The 22,205-nt window shown below is 45.5% G+C and overlaps 1 protein-coding gene across 1 annotated transcript; it reads right to left on the minus strand.

Annotated features, from left to right (window-relative positions):
- Positions 1-1,694: 1,694 nt before the first annotated feature.
- Positions 1,695-21,832, minus strand: LOC140117106 (uncharacterized). The gene is made up of 7 exons (XM_072133540.1): positions 21,767-21,832; positions 12,903-12,975; positions 10,717-10,956; positions 8,705-8,895; positions 4,640-4,766; positions 2,663-3,364; positions 1,695-1,842 (listed from the first exon to the last, which is right to left on the minus strand). The coding sequence occupies exons 2-7, from the start codon at positions 12,958-12,960 to the stop codon at positions 1,829-1,831; spliced, it is 1,332 nt and encodes a 443-aa protein (XP_071989641.1). The 5' UTR covers positions 12,961-12,975; positions 21,767-21,832; the 3' UTR covers positions 1,695-1,828.
- Between the last annotated feature and the right edge of the window lie 373 nt (positions 21,833-22,205).

A 22,205-nucleotide genomic window follows, 5' to 3' on the forward strand; every position in this document is an offset into this window, starting at 1 on the left:
TACATATATCATTATATACAGGAGATCCCCAGGTTATACCAGCTGTACATATATCATTATATACAGGGGATCCCCAGGTTATAGCGGCTGTACATATATCATTATATACAGGAGATCCCCAGGTTATACCAGCTGTACATATATCATTATATACAGGGGATCCCCAGGTTATAGCGGCTGTACATATATCATTATATACAGGAGATCCCCAGGTTATACCGGCTGTACATATATCATTATATACAGGAGACCCCCAGGTTATACCGGCTGTACATATATCATTATATACAGGAGATCACCAGGTTATACCAGCTGTACATATATCATTATATACAGGAGATCCCCAGGTTATACCGGCTGTACATATATCATTATATACAGGAGATCCCCAGGTTATACCGGCTGTACATATATCATTATATACAGGAGATCCCCAGGTTATACCGGCTGTACATATATCATTATATACAGGAGATCCCCAGGTTATACCAGCTGTACATATATCATTATATACAGGAGATCCCCAGGTTATATCAGCTGTACATATATCATTATATACAGGAGATCCCCAGGTTATACCAGCTGTACATATATCATTATATACAGGAGATCCCCAGGTTATACCGGCTGTACATATATCATTATATACAGGAGATCCCCAGGTTATACCGGCTGTACATATATCATTATATACAGGAGATCCCCAGGTTATACCAGCTGTACATATATCATTATATACAGGAGATCCCCAGGTTATACCAGCTGTACATATATCATTATATACAGGGGATCCCCAGGTTATAGCGGCTGTACATATATCATTATATACAGGAGATCCCCAGGTTATACCAGCTGTACATATATCATTATATACAGGGGATCCCCAGGTTATAGCGGCTGTACATATATCATTATATACAGGAGATCCCCAGGTTATACCGGCTGTACATATATCATTATATACAGGAGACCCCCAGGTTATACCGGCTGTACATATATCATTATATACAGGAGATCCCCAGGTTATACCAGCTGTACATATATCATTATATACAGGAGATGCCCAGGTTATACCGGCTGTACATATATCATTATATACAAGAGATCCCCAGGTTATACCGGCTGTACATATATCATTATATACAGGAGATCCCCAGGTTATACCGGCTGTACATATATCATTATATACAGGAGATCCCCAGGTTATACCGGCTGTATATATATCATTATATACAGGAGATCACCAGGTTATACCAGCTGTACATATATCATTATATACAGGAGATCCCCAGGTTATACCGGCTGTACATATATCATTATATACAGGAGACCCCCAGGTTATACCGGCTGTACATATATCATTATATACAGGAGATCACCAGGTTATACCAGCTGTACATATATCATTATATACAGGAGATCCCTAGGTTATACCGGCTGTACATATATCATTATATACAGGAGATCCCCAGGTTATACCAGCTGTACACATATCATTATATACAGGAGATCACCAGGTTATACCGGCTGTACATATATCATTATATACAGGAGATCCCCAGGTTATACCGGCTGTATATATATCATTATACCCAGGTTATACCATCATGCTCCATACCTCTATATACAAGATGATGCATGGCTGCTTTTTATTGTTTTTTAAAAGTAATACAAGCAAAACAATAACATTATCGGAAGCTCAAGATGTTTTTTTATTTAAAAGAAACGCTGTCACAAAGGTAGAAGAAATGATGGACTTGGTAAGGGGGACTTGGGGAGGACTGTGCAACTTATTTCTACTTCTGTCGATTCATCTATGGAAGGATCTTCAATCAACACAAACTGTAAGAAACAAGAAGAATCAATGAGTTCAAGATAAAACCATTTTAAAATTAATTGCAAATATACAAATGATAAAAATAAAGTTTTGATATATTTAATTAAAAATGTTTCTATTTGTCCTGGTTTTCCCTACTTTCTTAGTTTTAGCAGTGTAAACTGGCTTTCCCTCTCACATGGTAGATAAGGAGAAGCTGCTAAAGTTTCTAATGACTTAACTCCTTTTCTTATAGACAATGAATGCATAGTCTTATCACCTTATAGACAGTCACTAAAAAGACTGTACAGCCATTGAATTGTTTTATCTCCTTATTGACAGTCACATGAACTACCGATTTCCTTAAAGACAGGATAGTATAAGCTCCTCACAGATCCTCACTTCATAGACTTATTTTCTTACATCACAGGTTAGGCTTATCTCCTTACAGACAGCCACTGCATAGTCTCATCTCCCTACAGAACGGAATCTACAGGTAAAACATTTTATAGGCATGTAAAGAGATAATCTTTAGCCTCCTCCCCTATGCTGTGTATAGACTTCCAGAAACACTGCTCAACACGGGAGAAAAAGGGGCAAAATATGGGACGGAGCAGATTTCTTCATTGATAATACTTCAAAGTTTACTACAATATCTTAAATGGTGCAAAATATAGACAATGCCCCCATAATAGTGTATTCTACAGATTTACCTAAACTTCTCTCCTTTTTTGGGCAGGAAGAAACCTGATTTTACCAGGATTGTTTACTAAATAATTGGACATTTCCAGTGAATTTAGGATTGCTGGCAAGGCCACATTTCGGTAATACCTAAGAAGAACTTACTTTCCTCCTCATAGTTTGATTCTTGTCCCTGCTCGTTGACCTCTTCCTGTCCCTGAGGCTCGTTGACTTCTTCTTGTCCTTGAGGCTCGTTGACCTCTTCCTGTCCCTGAGGCTCGTCGACCTCCTCTTGTCCTTGAGGCTCGTTGACCTCTTCCTGTCCTTGAGGCTCGTTGACCTCTTCCTGTCCCTGAGGCTCGTTGACCTCTTCCTGTCCTTGAGGCTCGTTGACCTCTTCCTGTCCCTGAGGCTCGTTGACCTCTTCTTGTCCTTGAGGCTCGTCGACCTCCTCTTGTCCTTGAGGCTCGTTGACCTCTTCCTGTCCTTGAGGCTCGTCGACCTCCTCTTGTCCTTGAGGCTCGTTGACCTCTTCTTGTCCTTGAGGCTCGTCGACCTCCTCTTGTCCTTGAGGCTCGTTGACCTCTTCCTGTCCTTGAGGCTCGTCGACCTCCTCTTGTCCTTGAGGCTCGTTGACCTCTTCTTGTCCCTGAGGCTCAGGAACCTCTTCAATAACTTGAGGTTCAGCGACTTCTTCTTGGACCTGAGGATCTACTATTTCCACCGCTTCGGGGACATGGTAACACCAAATGACCTCACGGATCCTTGAATCGAAGCAGCATCCCTTCCTGATACATTCCTGCTGAGTGATGCCCCTGAAACCACAGTCGGTCCTCTCACTTGGTGCCAAAGTGCACTGAGCTTCATCTGAGGAGAAAAACAGGAACCGGTAATCTCAAGGACCAATGAGCTACATACATCAAACGTTGTCCACCTCAAATCCAGAACATATGTGTTGCTTTGGATACTAAGAGTCAACCTCAACGTTCATGGAAGAGGGGCCTTCACCTGGACACTCTACTGGCTTGAAGGCCAAACCTGGTCCTAAGTAAAGGACCCATTTTGATGCTACGAGACCCTCATCATCTCTATGCATCTCTAGACAGGAAAGAAACCCAAGTCTATAACTTGCCCCCCCTTCCCCCGTCTAAAACTTCTTACAGATTTTAAAGGGTCTACAGGGGATCTGGAGCTACCAAGAGCTCAAAGGGATTTAGCAATAAGGAAACACAAACACCCTACCTGCAGATTATCTCATTACTGGGGTCCAACCATTAAGACCTTCAATGATTTAGCCTGGATTCTATTACATCCTATGAGAATGGGCCCTCTATTTAATGGTGGGGGGTCCAACACCCAGGACCCCCATAGATCAGCTGCTCTCTGGAAGTAAACAGCTCCATTCTCTGTGTAGTGGCTGAACTAAGTAACAACATCTCAGCCCCGTTTCCCCAGATGCATGAGAAGTGAGCTGCAGTAACCTGGTCTGACCACAACACAGAGAGCGGCACTGTGTGATTCCTGTCTCTTTATCTGTTGGGGTCTGGGTTTGGACCCCCACCAATCTCATATAAAGAACCTATTCTATGCATATAGTTTAGAGGAAATCAACCACATGAATTTAGTGGTTTTACCCAAGAATTCTCACATCCTGGTGTGTTTCCCCTGAAACAGGATCTGTCCTTCATTTAGCTGTTAATAGCTTATGAAAAAGGACCTTTAAAACTATGCAAATGAGCCTCAGGGGCTCCTGTCTACAAAACCGAAGCCACTTCTGGCTCCGTTGGCTGCTAATTGTTCACACCTTCCTTCGGCACTTATGCACGCCTCTTCCCTTCTCCTGGCTGGTGACAGCCGACGGAGCCAGAAGGGGATTCTGTGACCTACACTGGAGCCCCTGAGACTCGTTTGCAAATGTTAAAATGTTCTTTTTTCACAAAAATAAGCAATTACCAGCAAAATGGAGAATGGATCCTGTATCAGGGGGCACACAGCAGCTTGGGTTAAAACCCTTAGATCCATTCTGATGATTCCCTTTAAATATTTTTAGTGTGGAAAATCCCTTTAAGCCCCATAGATATGAATGCAGCACAGGTCAGGCTCCATTCCTAACGTCTCTCATCAGTAATGTATGGCACTTACCCAGGACAGGACCGGCCTCAGCAAGGAGAAGCTGCAGGGAGAGGAGGGCGAGGGCGAAGACTGAGAACACGTGCAGAGACATGGTCATGCTGTCTGCTAATCGGAGTGTCAGCTCTGCGGCGCACACTTATATATATCCCTGATATTTGTATTATTAATGGGTTGTGTGTACTAAGGGAGCCGCTAGATTCCCACATAATCCTCCTCTCCATTTGTCTTCCCTGCTCTTTGCAGACAGATTATGTTCTCAGCCTCCAATATTTATAACACGAAAAATAACACGGAAGGCAAATAGAAAGTGTGAAAGCTGAAGGATCACAAACATGGAGACCACTCAGAAGTGTCACAGACATGGAGACCACTCAGAAGGGTCACAGACATGGAGACCACTCAGAAGGATCACAAACATGGAGACCACTCAGAAGGATCACAGACATGGAGACCACTCAGAAGGATCACAGACATGGAGACCACTCAGAAGGATCACAGACATGGAGACCACTCAGAAGGGTCACAGACATGGAGACCACTCAGAAGGATCACAGACATGGAGACCACTCAGAAGGGTCACAGACATGGAGACCACTCCGAAGGATCACAGACATGGAGACCACTCCGAAGGATCACAGACATGGAGACCACTCAGAAGGATCACAGACATGGAGACCACTCAGAAGGGTCACAGACATGGAGACCACTCCGAAGGATCACAGACATGGAGACCACTCCGAAGGATCACAGACATGGAGACCACTCCGAAGGATCACAGACATGGAGACCACTCAGAAGGATCACAGACATGGAGACCACTCAGAAGGGTCACAGACATGGAGACCACTCAGAAGGATCACAGACATGGAGACCACTCAGAAGGATCACAGACATGGAGACCACTGAGAAGGGTCACAGACATGGAGACCACTCAGAAGGGTCACAGACATGGAGACCACTCAGAAGGGTCACAGACATGGAGACCACTCAAAAGGGTCACAGACATGGAGACCACTCAAAAGGGTCACAGACATGGAGACCACTCAGAAGGGTCACAGACATGGAGACCACTCAGAAGGATCACAGACATGGAGACCACTCAGAAGGATCACAGACATGGAGACCACTCAGAAGGATCACAGACATGGAGACCACTCAAAAGGGTCACAGACATGGAGACCACTCAAAAGGGTCACAGACATGGAGACCACTCAGAAGGGTCACAGACATGGAGACCACTCAGAAGGATCACAGACATGGAGACCACTCAGAAGGGTCACAGACATGGAGACCACTCAGAAGGATCACAGACATGGAGACCTCTCAGATGGGTCACAGACATGGAGACCACTCAGAAGGGTCACAGACATGGAGACCACTCAGAAGGGTCACAGACATGGAGACCACTCAGAAGGGTCACAGACATGGAGACCACTCAGAAGGGTCACAGACATGGAGACCACTCAGAAGGGTCACAGACATGGAGACCACTCAGAAGGATCACAGACATGGAGACCACTCAGAAGGGTCACAGACATGGAGACCACTCCGAAGGATCACAGACATGGAGACCACTCCGAAGGATCACAGACATGGAGACCACTCAGAAGGATCACAGACATGGAGACCACTCAGAAGGATCACAGACATGGAGACCACTCAGAAGGGTCACAGACATGGAGACCACTCAGAAGGATCACAGACATGGAGACCACTGAGAAGGGTCACAGACATGGAGACCACTGAGAAGGGTCACAGACATGGAGACCACTGAGAAGGATCACAGACATGGAGACCACTCAGAAGGGTCACAGACATGGAGACCAATCAGAAGGATCACAGACATGGAGACCACTCAGAAGGGTCATGTGAACAGGCGCCAATTGTAATAGGGCCTAAAATTGTCCAACGGGGTCCATAAGCTGAGCCGCTACCACAGGGGGCGCTGTGGTCACCGACTGGACTCACGTCCATCCTACCCCTTGTACAGGAGGTGCACATCTATACAACAGATATCATACATAGGATGGATTCCAGCCCAATCTGTAATATGGAAGAGTGGTTGTCACAGCCCCGCCCATATAATAGGTAAATGAGTAGTTGTCATAGCCCCTCCCATATTATAGTTAAAAGAGTGGTTGTCACAGCCCCGCCCATATAATAGGTAAATGAGTAGTTGTCTTAGCCCCTCCCATATTATAGTTAAAAGAGTGGTTGTCACAGCTCCGCCCATATAATAGGTGAATGAGTAGTTGTCATAACCCCGCCCATATAATAGGGAAACAAGGAGTTGTCACAGCCCCACCCATATTATAGTTAAATGAGTAGTTGTCATTGCCCCGCCCATATAATAGGAAAATGAGTAGTTGTCACAGCCCCGCCCGTATTTAATGGTAAATGAGCAGTTGTCATAGCCCCTCCCATATCTAACGGTAAATTAGTGGCTTTCAAAGCCCCTCCCATATCATAGTTAAATGAGCAGTTGACACATCCCGTCCACCTAATAGGTAAATGAGTAGTTGTCACAGCCCCGCCCCCACATAAAAGGTAAATGAGTAGCTTTCACAGCCCCACCCATATAAAAAAGTAAATGAATATGTGTCACAGCCCCACCCATATAACAGGTAAAAGAGCAGTTGTCACAGCCCCACCCATATTATAGTTAAATGAGCAGTTGTCACAGCCCCACCCATATTATAGTTAAATGAGCAGTTGTCACAGCCCCACCCATATTATAGTTAAATGAGTAGTTGTCACAGCCCCCCCATATTTAATGGTATATTAGTGACTTTCACAGCCATGCCCATATAATAGGTAAATGAATAAATGTCTTATCCCCGCCCATATAACAAGACAAAAAGTGGTTGTCACAGCCCCTCCCATATGTGAATGTCACGCCATGCTCATATATTTATTAAGAGAAAGTTACTGAATATTGCAATAAGTGTATACTTCTGTATACGGTTAGCTCCACCTGGTGGTTGATCCTTGCAGCCAGGATTACATATTTAACCTCAATGATAGAAAGTATCTATATCTTTATCGATATACACTTAAGACACAAGTCATCCACCGCTGTATACATTCTGGGCTTGCAGCACTTTGGTTATAGATGCCTTACCTTGATAATCCCTGTCCCTCTAGCTGTATACTTGGTGTTCCTCTACTATGAGTATACAGCTTGCGTCTTTCATATTACACTGCAGATCAAGTCCCTGATCCTTAATATATGAGTTGTGAATGTACAAGGTTAATGAAAAGAAAAGGGGCGTGGTCTGACCAAAAAGTGACCTCCCACGGAGAGTGTCATTCACTATTTCACCTGTGGAGGCGCATAAAACACACTGCCACGTTTCCCCACCATCTTCTCTTCCAGTCCTGACCATTTTCTAACAGGACGGGTTCCCTGGCAACAGACTACAAGAAAACTCTCCGTAGTCTGAACCTAAAGTAACGTTTTGTTGCAACTGTCCCCAGATCCTTCCTTATATCTACAGGATAATCATAATGATTCTTTATCTATATAGCGCACACAGATTACGCAGCGCTGCACAAAGTTTGGCAAATCTGTCCCTGTCGCCAATGGGGCTCACAATCTAATCAGCCTACCAGAATGTTTTGGAGTGTGGGAGAAAACCGGAGGACCCGGAGGAAACCCACACAAACACAGAGAGAACATACAAAGTCTTTGCAGATGTTGACCTGGATGGGACTTGACCCCAGGACCCCAGCTCTGCAAGGCAGAAGTAAGTTGTCGAAAGTAGAAGAAGAATAGAAGGGAGGGTCAGACTACACAGCGTTTACTTGTAGTCTGTTACCATGGAGAATCCACAGAACGGTAGCAGCATTCCACCCAAATTATTTGGCTTCACATTTTATTGTAGATCCATTGAATTAGTAACAACGTATATCCTTATACATGTTATTATCACATTATTGGTGGAGAGGTGGGAGGTGAGTATTATGTACAATGTGTCGTGTTATGTAGTGTTCTGGAATTTGATTGGATGCTGGAGTATTGGAGTATTAGAATTTTCCTGTATTTGTATTATCCCCATTATTGTGTTATATTCAGATTTTAGAGAAGGTGACGATGACAGTGAGTATCAGAGACATCAGGCTGATAGAACCGGGGTGACTCCAGCTCCACAGAGGTCCGCAGCCGCTCGCTGGGGTGGTCTTCTCAGTGGAGTTGCTTGTGGTCTCGGTGGCCATAGGCTCGGCCGCCAATTCTATGTCCATAGGATTCCCAGTGCTCTGGGTGCCTAGAAGGGTAATAATGGGAGAAGTCATCAGACGTGTTACATACATGTCCAGAGAATATAAGGAGGAACGTTTCCATCACGAGGAGGTCTTCAGATCATCAGCTTACAGCACCATAGGTCGCTAGTCAATGGGGTAAGGTGCTCTAACCTAAGATTTAGGGCCACCGAGGTGCAATAAAGCTCCAGTTAGAGCGGCCATCATGGCTCTGGTCCAGACAGGGACCACCAGCCATACTACTCTGGAGAAGAAGAAGGTCCAAGAGCTCCAAAAGTCCCAGGTAGGAGGCCAAATCTCTCAGAATCACTGCTGGGCTCTCATTTTTTTACTGTATGTCACACAAAAAGGGGTGCAACAGGGATGGTGAGGGCCTAAATTACAAGAGGTTGTGGTTTATACAAAATGGGGTGTGGTAGCTCCAAAGTATTTTTACATTAGGTTCCCCAACTCCCAATGGTATGAGATGGTAAGTATCAAACCATGTGTATTGTCAAAGTAGAGAAGAAATCACTGTGAAAAATGAATTTATGTTTCATGAGCTAAATGCACTGGGGGCATGTCCTCTCCACTGCTCTGAGTGACTGCTGTACTACTGAACCAGAAGCACACTAAGGCTTTATGCAGCATGACATGACTCTCCCCCCCAATGCAGCATGACATGACTTTCCCCCCCAAGCAGCATGACATGACTCTCCCCCCCCCCCATGCAGCATGATATGACTCTACTCCTCATGCAGCATGACATGACTCTCCCCCCATGCAGCATGACATGACTCTCCCCCCCCAATGCAGCATGACATGACTCCCCCCCCATGCAGCATGATATGACTCTACTCCTCATGCAGCATGACATGACTCTCCCCCCATGCAGCATGACATGACTCTCCCCCCATGCAGCATGACATGACTCCCCCCCCCATGCAGCATGACATGACTCTCCCCCCATGCAGCATGACATGACTCTCCCCCCATGCAGCATGACATGACTCTCCCCCCATGCAGCATGACATGACTCTCCCCCCATGCAGCATGACATGACTCTCCCCCCCCATGCAGCATGACATGACTCTCCCCCCATGCAGCATGACATGACTCTCCCCCCATGGGGGCTCAGCACTGTCACAGTCCAGCGATCTCTTCTTCCGGATCCCTGAGCGGTGTCTGCTGGCCCCGCGCCCTTCCTGTAAATCTCCGTGGCCCGGTGCCAGCTGCTTATGGCACAAATTGCAGATTTCCAAACAGTTGACATAACATTATTCCCTCTGCCCTGGGAGTGGTGCTCAGTAGGCGAAGTCCTGGATTATGATATTATACTTTTCCCTTTGCAGTATCCAGCTGTTAACTCCTTAGAGACTATCAGACCTCGGTCAGGGACAGGGGATGAAGCTGATCTCTCTGCTGCCTGAGGATGGCGCCCTCTCTCCCCATGCAATAGAAATATAGAAACTTATTTTAGTAGGTGGGTTCTCCATGCAGTTTCTTACACCCATTTTTTACAATAGGTGTCAGGTCCTGCTTTGTAGTGTACGACTGGCCCCTAATTTACTGCAGGTGGTGCTGTCTGAGGCGAGAGACTCAACTCCCCTTTGGCTGGTGCACCCCTGGTCAGGAAGTGGGATAGGGTGAAAAGTAGTTTAATAGTCTATTTATGTTTTAGGGTGATCATATAAGTCCTTCTGAGAGGGAGCATGTACAGACACTACGCTATAGGCACGTCTGTAGTATGGTGCCCACATATTGACCTCTGATGGTGGCCTGAAGCTGCGTCTCTATCGATTACCTAAAAATAGATACAGATATGAAAACAATATTGGATCACTCACCGTTTTCTGCTTGTGCTGACGTAGCATTTTGTGTCGTCACAGTTACGTTACTTTGGGCCGGTGTGGTACTTTGCGCCGATGTGGCTGCTGTGGTCGCAGTCTGCAGAGGTTGGAAGCACCAGATCACTTCGTAGATACTGGGGTCGAAGCAGCAGCCACGTTTGACACACTCATCACTACTTATCTCTGGTCTCCCGCAGTCCGTCCTCTTCTCTGGTGGCACGTTGCACTGGGCCTCAGCTGGAAATGAAATACACATCATTAAATAAAGATCTTCTCATAATCCAACACCGACCCACTATGGAAGCCCTTTTGGTGGTGCCCCTGGCTAGAGAGGTTGGACTTAGCAAGAAAGGATCCAGGTTGCCCCTTAGGCTCGACTGTAACTGCCCGACCAAAGTGCCACCGGCAGCCAATAACCAGGACATTAAAAAGAGAGCAGAAGAAGAGTAGACCATGGCAAGAAGGACCAAGCACGGAAGCTTCCACACTACATAGTAGATCGGTCAGGGTCAGGCCGTAAGAAACAGAGGTCAATCGAGAAAAAAGAGGTCAATCGAGAATCGTTAGGTCTAGAGATGTGAGAAAATGTCTCAACAATCAGTCTGTTGTGGAACCAAGAGGACGACGATGGCTTCCACTACCCCCCCAGTCTTACCATGAACCCCTGAAACTTCCCCATTACCTTGACGGGAGAAATTGGGCAATTCCAGAGCTTCTCAGCCATACTAGTCCACCCTCTCCAAGACTTCCAGGGAAGTAGCTCCCTGGCAGATGCTCCCTGGGAATTGAAGCTTTGGTTCTCCGCCACCATGATGACCAGTTCAGGACGGGTCTGGGCTGCAGGAGGGCAGCTACTTTTTTAGTGCCTCCAAGTCTTTGCACAAATTCTGCCACAACCGGGTTATGCCGGAAAATGTTCCAGGAAGTCAATTACGGCTTCCATGAAACTGAAACTGCTCCATTCTCTCCATGTCCATACTCAGTGTTAATGGGACAACCCAAGCATAGACTTAACCGGAGAACATGGGCCATTCTTGGGCTCCATGGCAAGACTGGTCCTACCACTCCATAACTTCCAGGAAAGATGCCACCAAGTGGATGCACCCTAGGAGACGCAGCTCTGGTTCACCACCCTAGGGTCTACCCAGGCCGAGTCAGGGCTCAAAGAGGGTGGCTACTTTTTAAGAGTTTTTCAGTCTTGGTACAAATTTTGCCCCGACCAGAAGAAAGTGCCAGCCCATACTGGAAAGTGCCCCAGGAGGTTGACCACAGCTTCTACGGCCTTCTGATCTCAAGACTTCGTTACCACAATTTACACGGAAATTCAGATTAGTAACAAAATCTAATTTTTCTGTCCAATTTGTTTTACTCATCTCTAAGTAGGAACCAACAGCAAAAAATGAGGTCATTGTCAGACTTAAAGACCACGACCGAGGATGAGGATTAGACACTGGGTCAAGATTATGATTGGACCAGTGTCCCGAGCCTTGGACAAATGAAAATCAAGGGTTAGCAGGAAGTCATGACAAGCTTCAGACGACACTTCCTGTTAGTAGACCACGTTTCACCATTCAGATGTACATTTTACCAGACAAATTGGGGTCTCATTGTAAAATATGGAACCCCCATCGTGGTTACTTAAAGTGATTCCCCAGTCCGATGTCTAAATTTATCTATAAATAGTCAATGTACAGTAAACCCGCCCACCACACTAATTTTGAAGGCTATTTCCTACAATTGTCCATTTTGGGGACCTGTTTGTATCTCACAAAATGACTGGTGGAGATGTTGAATGTTCACAGTGTGAAGGTCCTAGACACACCCCCTATGGGTGGATCTTAATAAGCTAAAGGACCTTTGATGATGTCATGATCATGTGAACAACCTCATGGGTTGGATATAGATGATTACATAGTCGTGACATCACCAAAGGTCCTTTAGTCCCCTAGGCTCCACCCAAGGGGGTGTGTCTTGGACTTTCACACTATAAATATAGAAAATCTGTGGTCGCCCTTTTATGACATGTAAACTTGACCCCAAAATGGACAAACAGAAGCCTCAACTTTTTTGAAAAGAGGGCAGGGAGTGTGTTTACTGTACAGCGGTGATGTAAGGTGGAAAGTTTACATTGGACTGGAGGATCCCTTTAAGGACCCGAGTGAGAAGACAACTTATATACTTACACAATGCAGCCCCGGAGATGATGGGGAGGCTGAGGACTACAAGCACTTGCAGAAACATTGTTATACTGATAACCTGGGGGAGAAACATAACGAAAAATTACAAAATCATACACAAATAGTACAGGTAATGATCGGAGCTAACAATATCTGGATTTAAATAAATTGACAAAGGGGCTGTGTCCATTCTTCTTGTCGCTAAGACATTGGGACTGCACTTAATTAGTGTGACCTCTAGATGGCGATATTATGTGGGCTGTATATGGCAGAGTAATATGCGGCTCCTTAAAGGGAACCTGTCACCAGGTTTTACCCCACCAAACACCCAGCCCTCTCAGGTAGGGGATGAAATGTCCTTTTTAGAATTCCTACTTTTATGTGACATATCACCCCTTTACCCATTAAAAATCTCCTCCAAAGTCAGGTGAAAATGACTCTTTTCATTCCATTTTCACGTGAGATGAGTCAAGTTTAGTGTTTCCAGGGAGATGGTCATTTCTTTGGTTCTATTGCACCTAAAAACCTGCTGCTGGAGTCATATTCAAGATAAGAATCTCATCTTTCAGACCATGAGGCTTATGGTTCTGTGAGCTACAGAACAGGAAATACAAGTCATTTAAAAATAGGTGTAAACTGGATCTTTATCGGCTGCTGGCATTTTTAACTATATTTTTAGCTGCCTGTATCTCCGGTTCTGTAGCTCCCAAAGCCATAAGCCTGATGTGATCTGAAAGATGAGATTCTTATCTTTAATATGATACAAAAAAATGTGCTATAGAACAGAATATATGTATCAGCAGTTGGTAATAATTAAAATGCAAAGTTTATTATAGAAAACTCTAAAACATCGCTATAGAACAGAAAGAGAACCGTGTTTGCGCGGGTTTCCGTCGGGTCCTCCGGTTTCTTCCCACACTCCAAAACATACATTAGATTGGGGACAGGGACTGATTTGGGAAGCTCTGTGCAGCGCAATCTGTAGGCACTATATAAATAAGGGAATTATTATAATTTATTAAAATAGGGGCTTCTGAAGCGCCACTAAACTTGACTCATCTCATGTGAAAACGAGGTGAGAAGAGTCATATTTGCCTGACTTTGGAGGAGATTTCTATTCTAGGTAAAGGGGAGAGATTTCACATAAGAGAGGGAACTCTAGAAAGTACATTTTATGCCCGACCTCAGGTACTTGGAGTATTGTGGGGTAAAACCTGGCGACAGGATCTCTTTAAGGGAGTAATATTTGGATCTGTAATTATCTGTGCACTGCTGGTTATATTATTTGGGATGTATAATGCAGTATTATATGAGGATTATACGGGTATATATTAGTATTTGTGAATTAGGGACTTACTGTGAAATTATCTAGACCTTATATACGGGATACATATGGTATTATGAGGATTTATATGAAAATATTATTTGGATCCTGTGTTATTATAGCCACATATGGCGGTATTATGTTAGCTGTATATGGCAGTAGTAGATGAGCTTTATATGTGAATGATATTTGGATCGTGAATTATTTGAGTTCTATACGGCCATATTTTGTGGTCTGTATATGGCAGTGTCATATGGATTATTGCATATGATTGGCACAATTTGGTTACATTATGTTGGCTGCATATGGCAGTATAGTCTGGACACCATGTGACAGCGTCTTAAATAGTAACCAGGTGGCGCGGGGATCCTCCCGGATTACTGGCTCCTGTCAGTGAGTCTGTAGATACCAGTATAGTATATAAATAAGTACGTGCAATACCCGGTGTCACAATGTCAGGACAAGAATAGAGGATGAGACATCACTAATTGCCAGAAACTGAAGAAAATGGCGGCATGGATCACTAATGGGATTTTCCATCCTAGGATTATCCCCTGAGGTGGCAGGATTTTTTTTTTTTAATTTAGGCATAACTTTTGAAAGCAGGAAAAGTCAAAATCATGACATCAGCATCAATTACCAAGGGAGTTATATTTGTATTCTTGATTATTTGGGCATCTATGTATCAGTATTATGTGAACACTAAGGGGCAGATTTACTTACCCGGTCCTGTCGCGATCCCACGGTGCGTTCTCCGACGAGGATTCGGGTCCGGCCTGATTCACTAAGATCGTGCGTCCGATTTCCTACAGGTGTTGCTGCTGCGCCAAGGTCCGCCGGAGTTCACCTTCTTCTTCCTGGTGCATGTGACTGCTTGATCTTGCGACACATTTCGTTTTTTAAATTCCGCTGTTTTTCCGAATCTGTTGGGTTGTCCGACGGCCACACCCCCCGATTTCTGCTGCGTGAAAGCCGGTGCCGATGTGACACAATCCAATCGGGTGCACCAAATTCACGGGACAATTCGGCGCAATATATTTCCCAGAAATATTCGGGAAACCCAACGAAAGTGCGTGATTCGGACCTTTAGTAAATGAGCCCCTTTGTGTCAGTGTTATGTTGGCTCCGCTTATCCCCTTTCCTCCAGGATTTTACCCCTCTTCCTTGGAATCAGCCACAGAGTAAGAGGTGTCCAGGCTCCTTTCCTCTGCTCGCCCCACTACCTGCACCAGTGACCCCATCCCCTCGCCCCACTACCTGCACCAGTGACCCCATCCCCTCGCCCCACTACCTGCACCAGTGACCCCATCCCCTCGCCCCACTACCTGCATCAGTGACCCCATCCCCTCGCCCCACTACCTGCATCAGTGACCCCATCCCCTCACCCCACTACCTGCACCAGTGACCCCATCCCCTCGCCCCACTACCTGCACCGGTGACCCCCATCCCCTCACATCTGGTACAGTCTCTCTCCCCAGCAGTCACTTCTTACCTCACTAACACCTTCAACCTCTCTCTCTCTCTTCTGGTGTCGTCCCCTCATCTTCCAAGCTGTTATTACCCCATTACTAAAGAAACCTTCCCTGGACCCATCCAGTGCTCCTAACTACCGACCAGTCTCTAACCTCCCTTTCATCTCCAAACTCCTGGAGCGCCCGGTCTATTCTCTATAACCCGCTATCTCTCAGCTAACTCCCTCCTTGACCCCCTGCAATCTTACAATCTGGTTTCCGCTCTATGTATTCCACTGAAACTGCTCTTTCTAAAGTCTCCAATGATCTCCTCACTGCAAAATCCAAAGGTGACTATTCTCTCCTCATTCTCCTGGATCTATCGGCAGCATTCCATACTGTGGACCACCAGCTCCTCCTCAGGGGCTTCACTCCATTGGTCTGAAGGACACTGCACTCTCGTGGTTTTCTTCCTCTCTCTCTGACCGCACTTTCAGTGTCTCCTTCTCTGGATCTTTCTCTTCTCATCTTCCTCTCAGTGTCCTCAGGGCTCAGTCCTAGGTCCTCTCCTCTCAGTGTCCTCAGGGCTCAGTCCTGGGTCCTCTCCTCTCAGTGTCAGGTTCCTCAGGGCTCAGTCCTAGGTCCTCTCCTCTCAGTGTCCTCAGGGCTCAGTCCTGGGTCCTCTCCTCTCAGTGTCAGGTTCCTCAGGGCTCAGTCCTAGGTCCTCTCCTCTCAGTGTCCTCAGGGCTCAGTCCTGGGTCCTCTCCTCTCAGTGTCGGGGTCCTCAGGGCTCAGTCCTGGGTCCTCTCCTCTCAGTGTCGGGGTTCCTCAGGGCTCAGTCCTGGGTCCTCTCCTCTCAGTGTCGGGGGCTCAGGGCTCAGTCCTGGGTCCTCTCCTCTCAGTGTTGGGGGCTCAGGGCTCAGTCCTAGGTCCTCTCCTCTCTGTGTCGGGGTTCCTCAGGGCTCAGTCCTAGGTCCTCTCATCTCTGTGTCGGGGTTCCTCAGGGCTCAGTCCTAGGTCCTCTCCTCTCTGTGTCAGGGTTCCTCAGGGCTCAGTCCTAGGTCCTCTCCTCTCAGTGTCGGGGTTCCTCAGGGCTCAGTCCTAGGTCCTCTCCTCTCAGTGTCGGGGTTCCTCAGGGTTCAGTTCTAGGTCCTCTCCTCTCAGTGTCGGGGTTCCTCAGGGCTCAGTCCTAGGTCCTCTCCTCTCAGTGTCGGGGTTCCTCAGGGCTCAGTCCTAGGTCCTCTCCTCTCAGTGTCGGGGTTCCTCAGGGCTCAGTCCTGGGTCCTCTCCTCTCAGTGTCGGGGTTCCTCAGGGCTCAGTTCTAGGTCCTCTCCTCTCAGTGTCGGGGTTCCTCAGGGCTCAGTCCTGGGTCCTCTCCTCTCAGTGTCCTCAGGGCTCAGTCCTGGGTCCTCTCCTCTCAGTGTCGGGGTCCTCAGGGCTCAGTCCTAGGTCCTCTCCTCTCAGTGTCGGGGTTCCTCAGGGCTCAGTCCTAGGTCCTCTCCTCTCAGTGTCGGGTTCCTCAGGACTCAGTCCTGGGTCCTCTCCTCTCAGTGTCGGGGTCCTCAGGGCTCAGTCCTGGGTCCTCTCCTCTCAGTGTTGGGTTCCTCAGGGCTCAGTCCTAGGTCCTCTCCTCTCTGTGTCGGGGTTCCTCAGGGCTCAGTCCTAGGTCCTCTCCTCTCAGTGTCGGGGTCCTCAGGACTCAGTCCTGGGTCCTCTTCTCTTCTCCCTCTATACTGCCCCCATAGGACAAACCATCAGCAGATTTGGTTTTCAGTATTATCTTTGCTGATGACACCCGGCTATATACTTCTGCACGTAACATCCCCCCTGCCTTACTGCAGAACACTAGTGACTGTCTCTCTGCTGTCTCTAACATCATGTCCTCTGTCTTCTTGTCTCTCTGCTGTCTCTAACATCATGTCCTCTCTCTTCTTGTCTCTCTGCTGTCTCTAACATCATGTCCTCTCTCTTCTTGTCTCTCTGCTGTCTCTAACATCATGTCCTCTCTCTGCCTGAAACTTAATCTTTCTAAGTCTGAACTTCTTGTCTTTCCACCATCTACTAACCGACCCAACCCCGACCTCTCCATCTCTGTTTGTGGGATCTCTATTACACTAAGGGTTGTGCTGGACTCTGACGTCTCCTTCACACTGTATATTCAATCTCCTGTATCTCAGAAACATCTCCGGAATCCGCCCATTTCACCTCTAAAACATTAATTGTCGCTCTGATTCACCCTCGACTAGACTCCTGTACCTCCCTACTAATCATCTTCCACTCACTAAACTCTCTCCTCTGCAATCTATTCTGCATGCAGCAGCCAGGCTCGTCTTTCAGAACAAACGCTACACAGATGCCTCCAGTCTGTGCCGGTCACTGCACTGGTTGCCCATATCCATCCGAATATCCAACCCTCATCCACAAAGCTCTGCATAATGCTGCACCTCCCTACGTCTCTTATCTCATCTCAGTCTATCGCCCTTCTCGTGCTCTTCGATCTGCCAGTGATCTTAGATCAATCTCTACCTTAATTTGAACCTCTCACTCACATCTCCAAGACTTCTCTAGAGCTGCACCAATTCTCTGGAATGCTCTGCTCCAGACTATCAGACTAACACCCAACCTGCAATGTTAAAACTAGAGATGAGCGAGTGTACTGGTCCGAGCTTGATGCTCGTTCGAGTATTAGGGTACTCGAAATGGCTCGTTGCATGGACAAGTAATTCGCCCGCTCGAGAAAATGCTCGAGTCAAGGCAAATCTCTTCTTCAGTGAAAAAGAGATTGCAGATGTTTCCATACATCTGCTAACTTATCAGAAGACATTCTTTCTCAATAAAATGCCGAGCCTTGGTCCCCTTGAAAAATGCTCGAGTCTCCCATTGACTTCAATGGGGCTCGTTATTGGAGACGAGCACTCGAGCATCGGGAAAAGTTTGTCTCGAATAACGAGTACCCGAGCATTTTAGTGCTCGCTCATCTCTCGCTTACTGCATGAAATTTCAACTCTCTCTTTACTAACCCATCCTTCTCCCGTCTGTTATCTGGCAAACACCAGATACTGAGCTCCAGGCTTCTCTGCAGTCCTATTCACCTTGGACTTTGTATATAAGATGACGATGATAGGATCAAACAGCAGCATCACAATTTATGAGAATATGAGACAACATTATGGGGCAGATTTACTTACCCGGTCCATTCGCGATCCAGCGGCGCGTTCTCTGCGCTGGATTCGGGTCCGCCCGGGATTTAATAAGGTAGTTCCTCCGCCGTCCACCAGGTGGTGCTGCTGCGCTGAAAAGCATGTGGGCTCCGTGTATCAGTATTATGTGGGCTCTATTTATTAGTATTATGTGGGCTCCATCTATTAGTATTATGTGGTCTCTATGTATCAGTATTATGTGGGCTCCATGTATCAGTATTATGTGGGCTCCATGTATCAGGATTATGTGGGCACTATGTATCAGTATTATGTGGGCTCCGTGTATTAGTATTATGTGGGCTCCATTTATTAGTATTATGTGGGCTCTATGTATTAGTATTATGTGGGCTCCGTGTATTAGTATTATGTGTGCTCCGTGTATTAGTATTATGTGGGCTCCATGTATCAGTATTATGTGGGCTCCATGTATTAGTATTATGTGGGCTTCATGTATCAGTATTATGTGGGCTCTATGTATCAGTATTATGTGGGCTCCATGTATCAGGATTATGTGGGCACTATGTATCAGTATTATGTGGGCTCCGTGTATTAGTATTATGTGTGCTCCATGTATTAGTATTATGTGGGCTCTATGTATCAGTATTATGTGGGCTCCATGTATCAGTATTATGTGGGCTCTATGTATCAGTATTATGTGGGCACTATGTATCAGTATTATGTGGGCTCCATTTATTAGTATTATGTGGGCACTATGTATCAGTATTATGTGGGCTCTATGTGTCAGTATTATGTGGGCTCCATGTATCAGTATTATGTGGGCTCTATGTGTCAGTATTATGTGGGCTCCATGTATCAGTATTATGTGGGCTCCGTGTATTAGTATTATGTGGGCTCCGTGTATTAGTATTATGTGGGCTCCGTGTATCAGTATTATGTGGGCTCTATGTATCAGTATTATGTGGGCTCCATGTATCAGGATTATGTGGGCACTATGTATCAGTATTATGTGGGCTCCGTGTATTAGTATTATGTGTGCTCCATGTATTAGTATTATGTGGGCTCTATGTATCAGTATTATGTGGGCTCCATGTATCAGTATTATGTGGGCTCTATGTATCAGTATTATGTGGGCACTATGTATCAGTATTATGTGGGCTCCATTTATTAGTATTATGTGGGCACTATGTATCAGTATTATGTGGGCTCTATGTGTCAGTATTATGTGGGCTCCATGTATCAGTATTATGTGGGCTCTATGTGTCAGTATTATGTGGGCTCCATGTATCAGTATTATGTGGGCTCCGTGTATTAGTATTATGTGGGCTCCGTGTATTAGTATTATGTGGGCTCCGTGTATCAGTATTATGTGGGCTCTATGTATCAGTATTATGTGGGTTCTATGTATCAGTATTATGTGGGCTCTATGTATCAGTATTATGTGGGTTCTATGTATCAGTATTATGTGGGCTCCGTGTATTAGTATTATGTGGGCTCCGTGTATTAGTATTATGTGGGCTCCGTGTATTAGTATTATGTGGGCTCCGTGTATCAGTATTATGTGGGCTCTATGTATCAGTATTATGTGGGTTCTATGTATCAGTATTATGTGGGCTCCATGTATCAGTATTATGTGGGCTCTATGTATCAGTATTATGTGGGCTCCATGTATCAGTATTATGTGGGCTCTATGCATCAGTATTATGTGGGCTCCATGTATCAGTATTTTGTGGGCTCCATGTATCAGTATTATGTGGGCTCCATGTATCAGTATTATGTGGGCTCTATGTATCAGTATTATGTGGGTTCTTTGTATCAGTATTATGTGGGCTCCGTGTATTAGTACTATGTGGGCACTATGTATCAGTATTATGTGGGCTCCATGTATCAGTATTATGTGGGCACTATGTATCAGGATGATGTGGGCTCCATGTATCAGTATTATGTGGGCACTATGTATCAGTATTATGTGGGTTCTTTGTATCAGTATTATGTGGGCTCCGTGTATTAGTACTATGTGGGCTCCGTGTATTAGTATTATGTGGGCTCCGTGTATTAGTATTATGTGGGCTCCGTGTATCAGTATTATGTGGGCACTATGTATCAGTATTATGTGGGCTCCATGTATCAGTATTATGTGGGCTCTATGTATCAGTATTATGTGGGTTCTATGTATCAGTATTATGTGGGCTCTATGCATCAGTATTATGTGGGCTCCATGTATCAGTATTATGTGGGCTCTATGTATCAGTATTATGTGGGTTCTATGTATCAGTATTATGTGGGCTCCATGTATCAGTATTATGTGGGCTCTATGTATCAGTATTATGTGGGCTCCATGTATCAGTATTATGTGGGCTCTATGCATCAGTATTATGTGGGCTCCATGTATCAGTATTATGTGGGTTCTATGTATCAGTATTATGTGGGCTCCATGTATCAGTATTATGTGGGCTCCATGTATCAGTATTATGTGGGTTCTATGTATCAGTATTATGTGGGCTCCATGTATCAGTATTATGTGGGATGTTTAAACATCTAATACTTTTTCTTGCATAATTTGCTCCCAGTACTATGGTTCTGTAAAGGGCAGTATTATGATGTACGCACTACATAGTGATGATATAGCAGTATTATTATGATGTACGCACTATATAGCAGTATTATGTATGTGCTGTATGGGTGTGATAATTAATGGGTAATTATTGAGTGACATTATGTGGACCTCTACTAAACAGAATTCTATTACTCTATAAGTATAATTGTTTGCATTATGTGGGCTGTATATAACAGTATTATTTGGGTACTATATGACGGTATTATGTAACAAGCATGGGGGGGGGGGTGGGTGTCACTACTCTTCTTGCTCCCCTGATCTCCTTTTATCCCTCTGTATATATTCTGTATATAAAGTATATAGTATAATGGGACACCTACCTGGTGCTCTGGTCTATCGTGTCGCCTCCTCGGTCCTCACTCGGATTTTGTGATGAGATAATGAGAGCAGGAGATGATACGGCGCTAATTACCCGGAAATGGATAAAATGAGGTTGAGTTTATACCATCACAATGCGCCTGGCACAGCGGTGATTATTATAGGGTGATAATATAATACCGTAATATAGAGAATATCACAGGCTCCACGCCTTCATTATCATTGCTAGTAAAACCTGTTTACTTCGGAGACTCGTCCAAATTACAGCACACAGAAACTCGCCCAAAATATCTCCAAATTACTCAAGGAAAATTCCCAATCCACCCGGGAATAGAGGCTCATGGGACAGAGATCTCCTCTAGATATTGATGGAGCCGCCTATGGGATATAACAAGAAGAGGGGCCGGGAGTAACATTTACACCAGGACCCCCAACTCATAG

Source organism: Engystomops pustulosus, chromosome 2 (genome assembly GCF_040894005.1).
Source record: "Engystomops pustulosus chromosome 2, aEngPut4.maternal, whole genome shotgun sequence".
NCBI classification, from domain to species: Eukaryota; Metazoa; Chordata; class Amphibia; order Anura; family Leptodactylidae; genus Engystomops; species Engystomops pustulosus.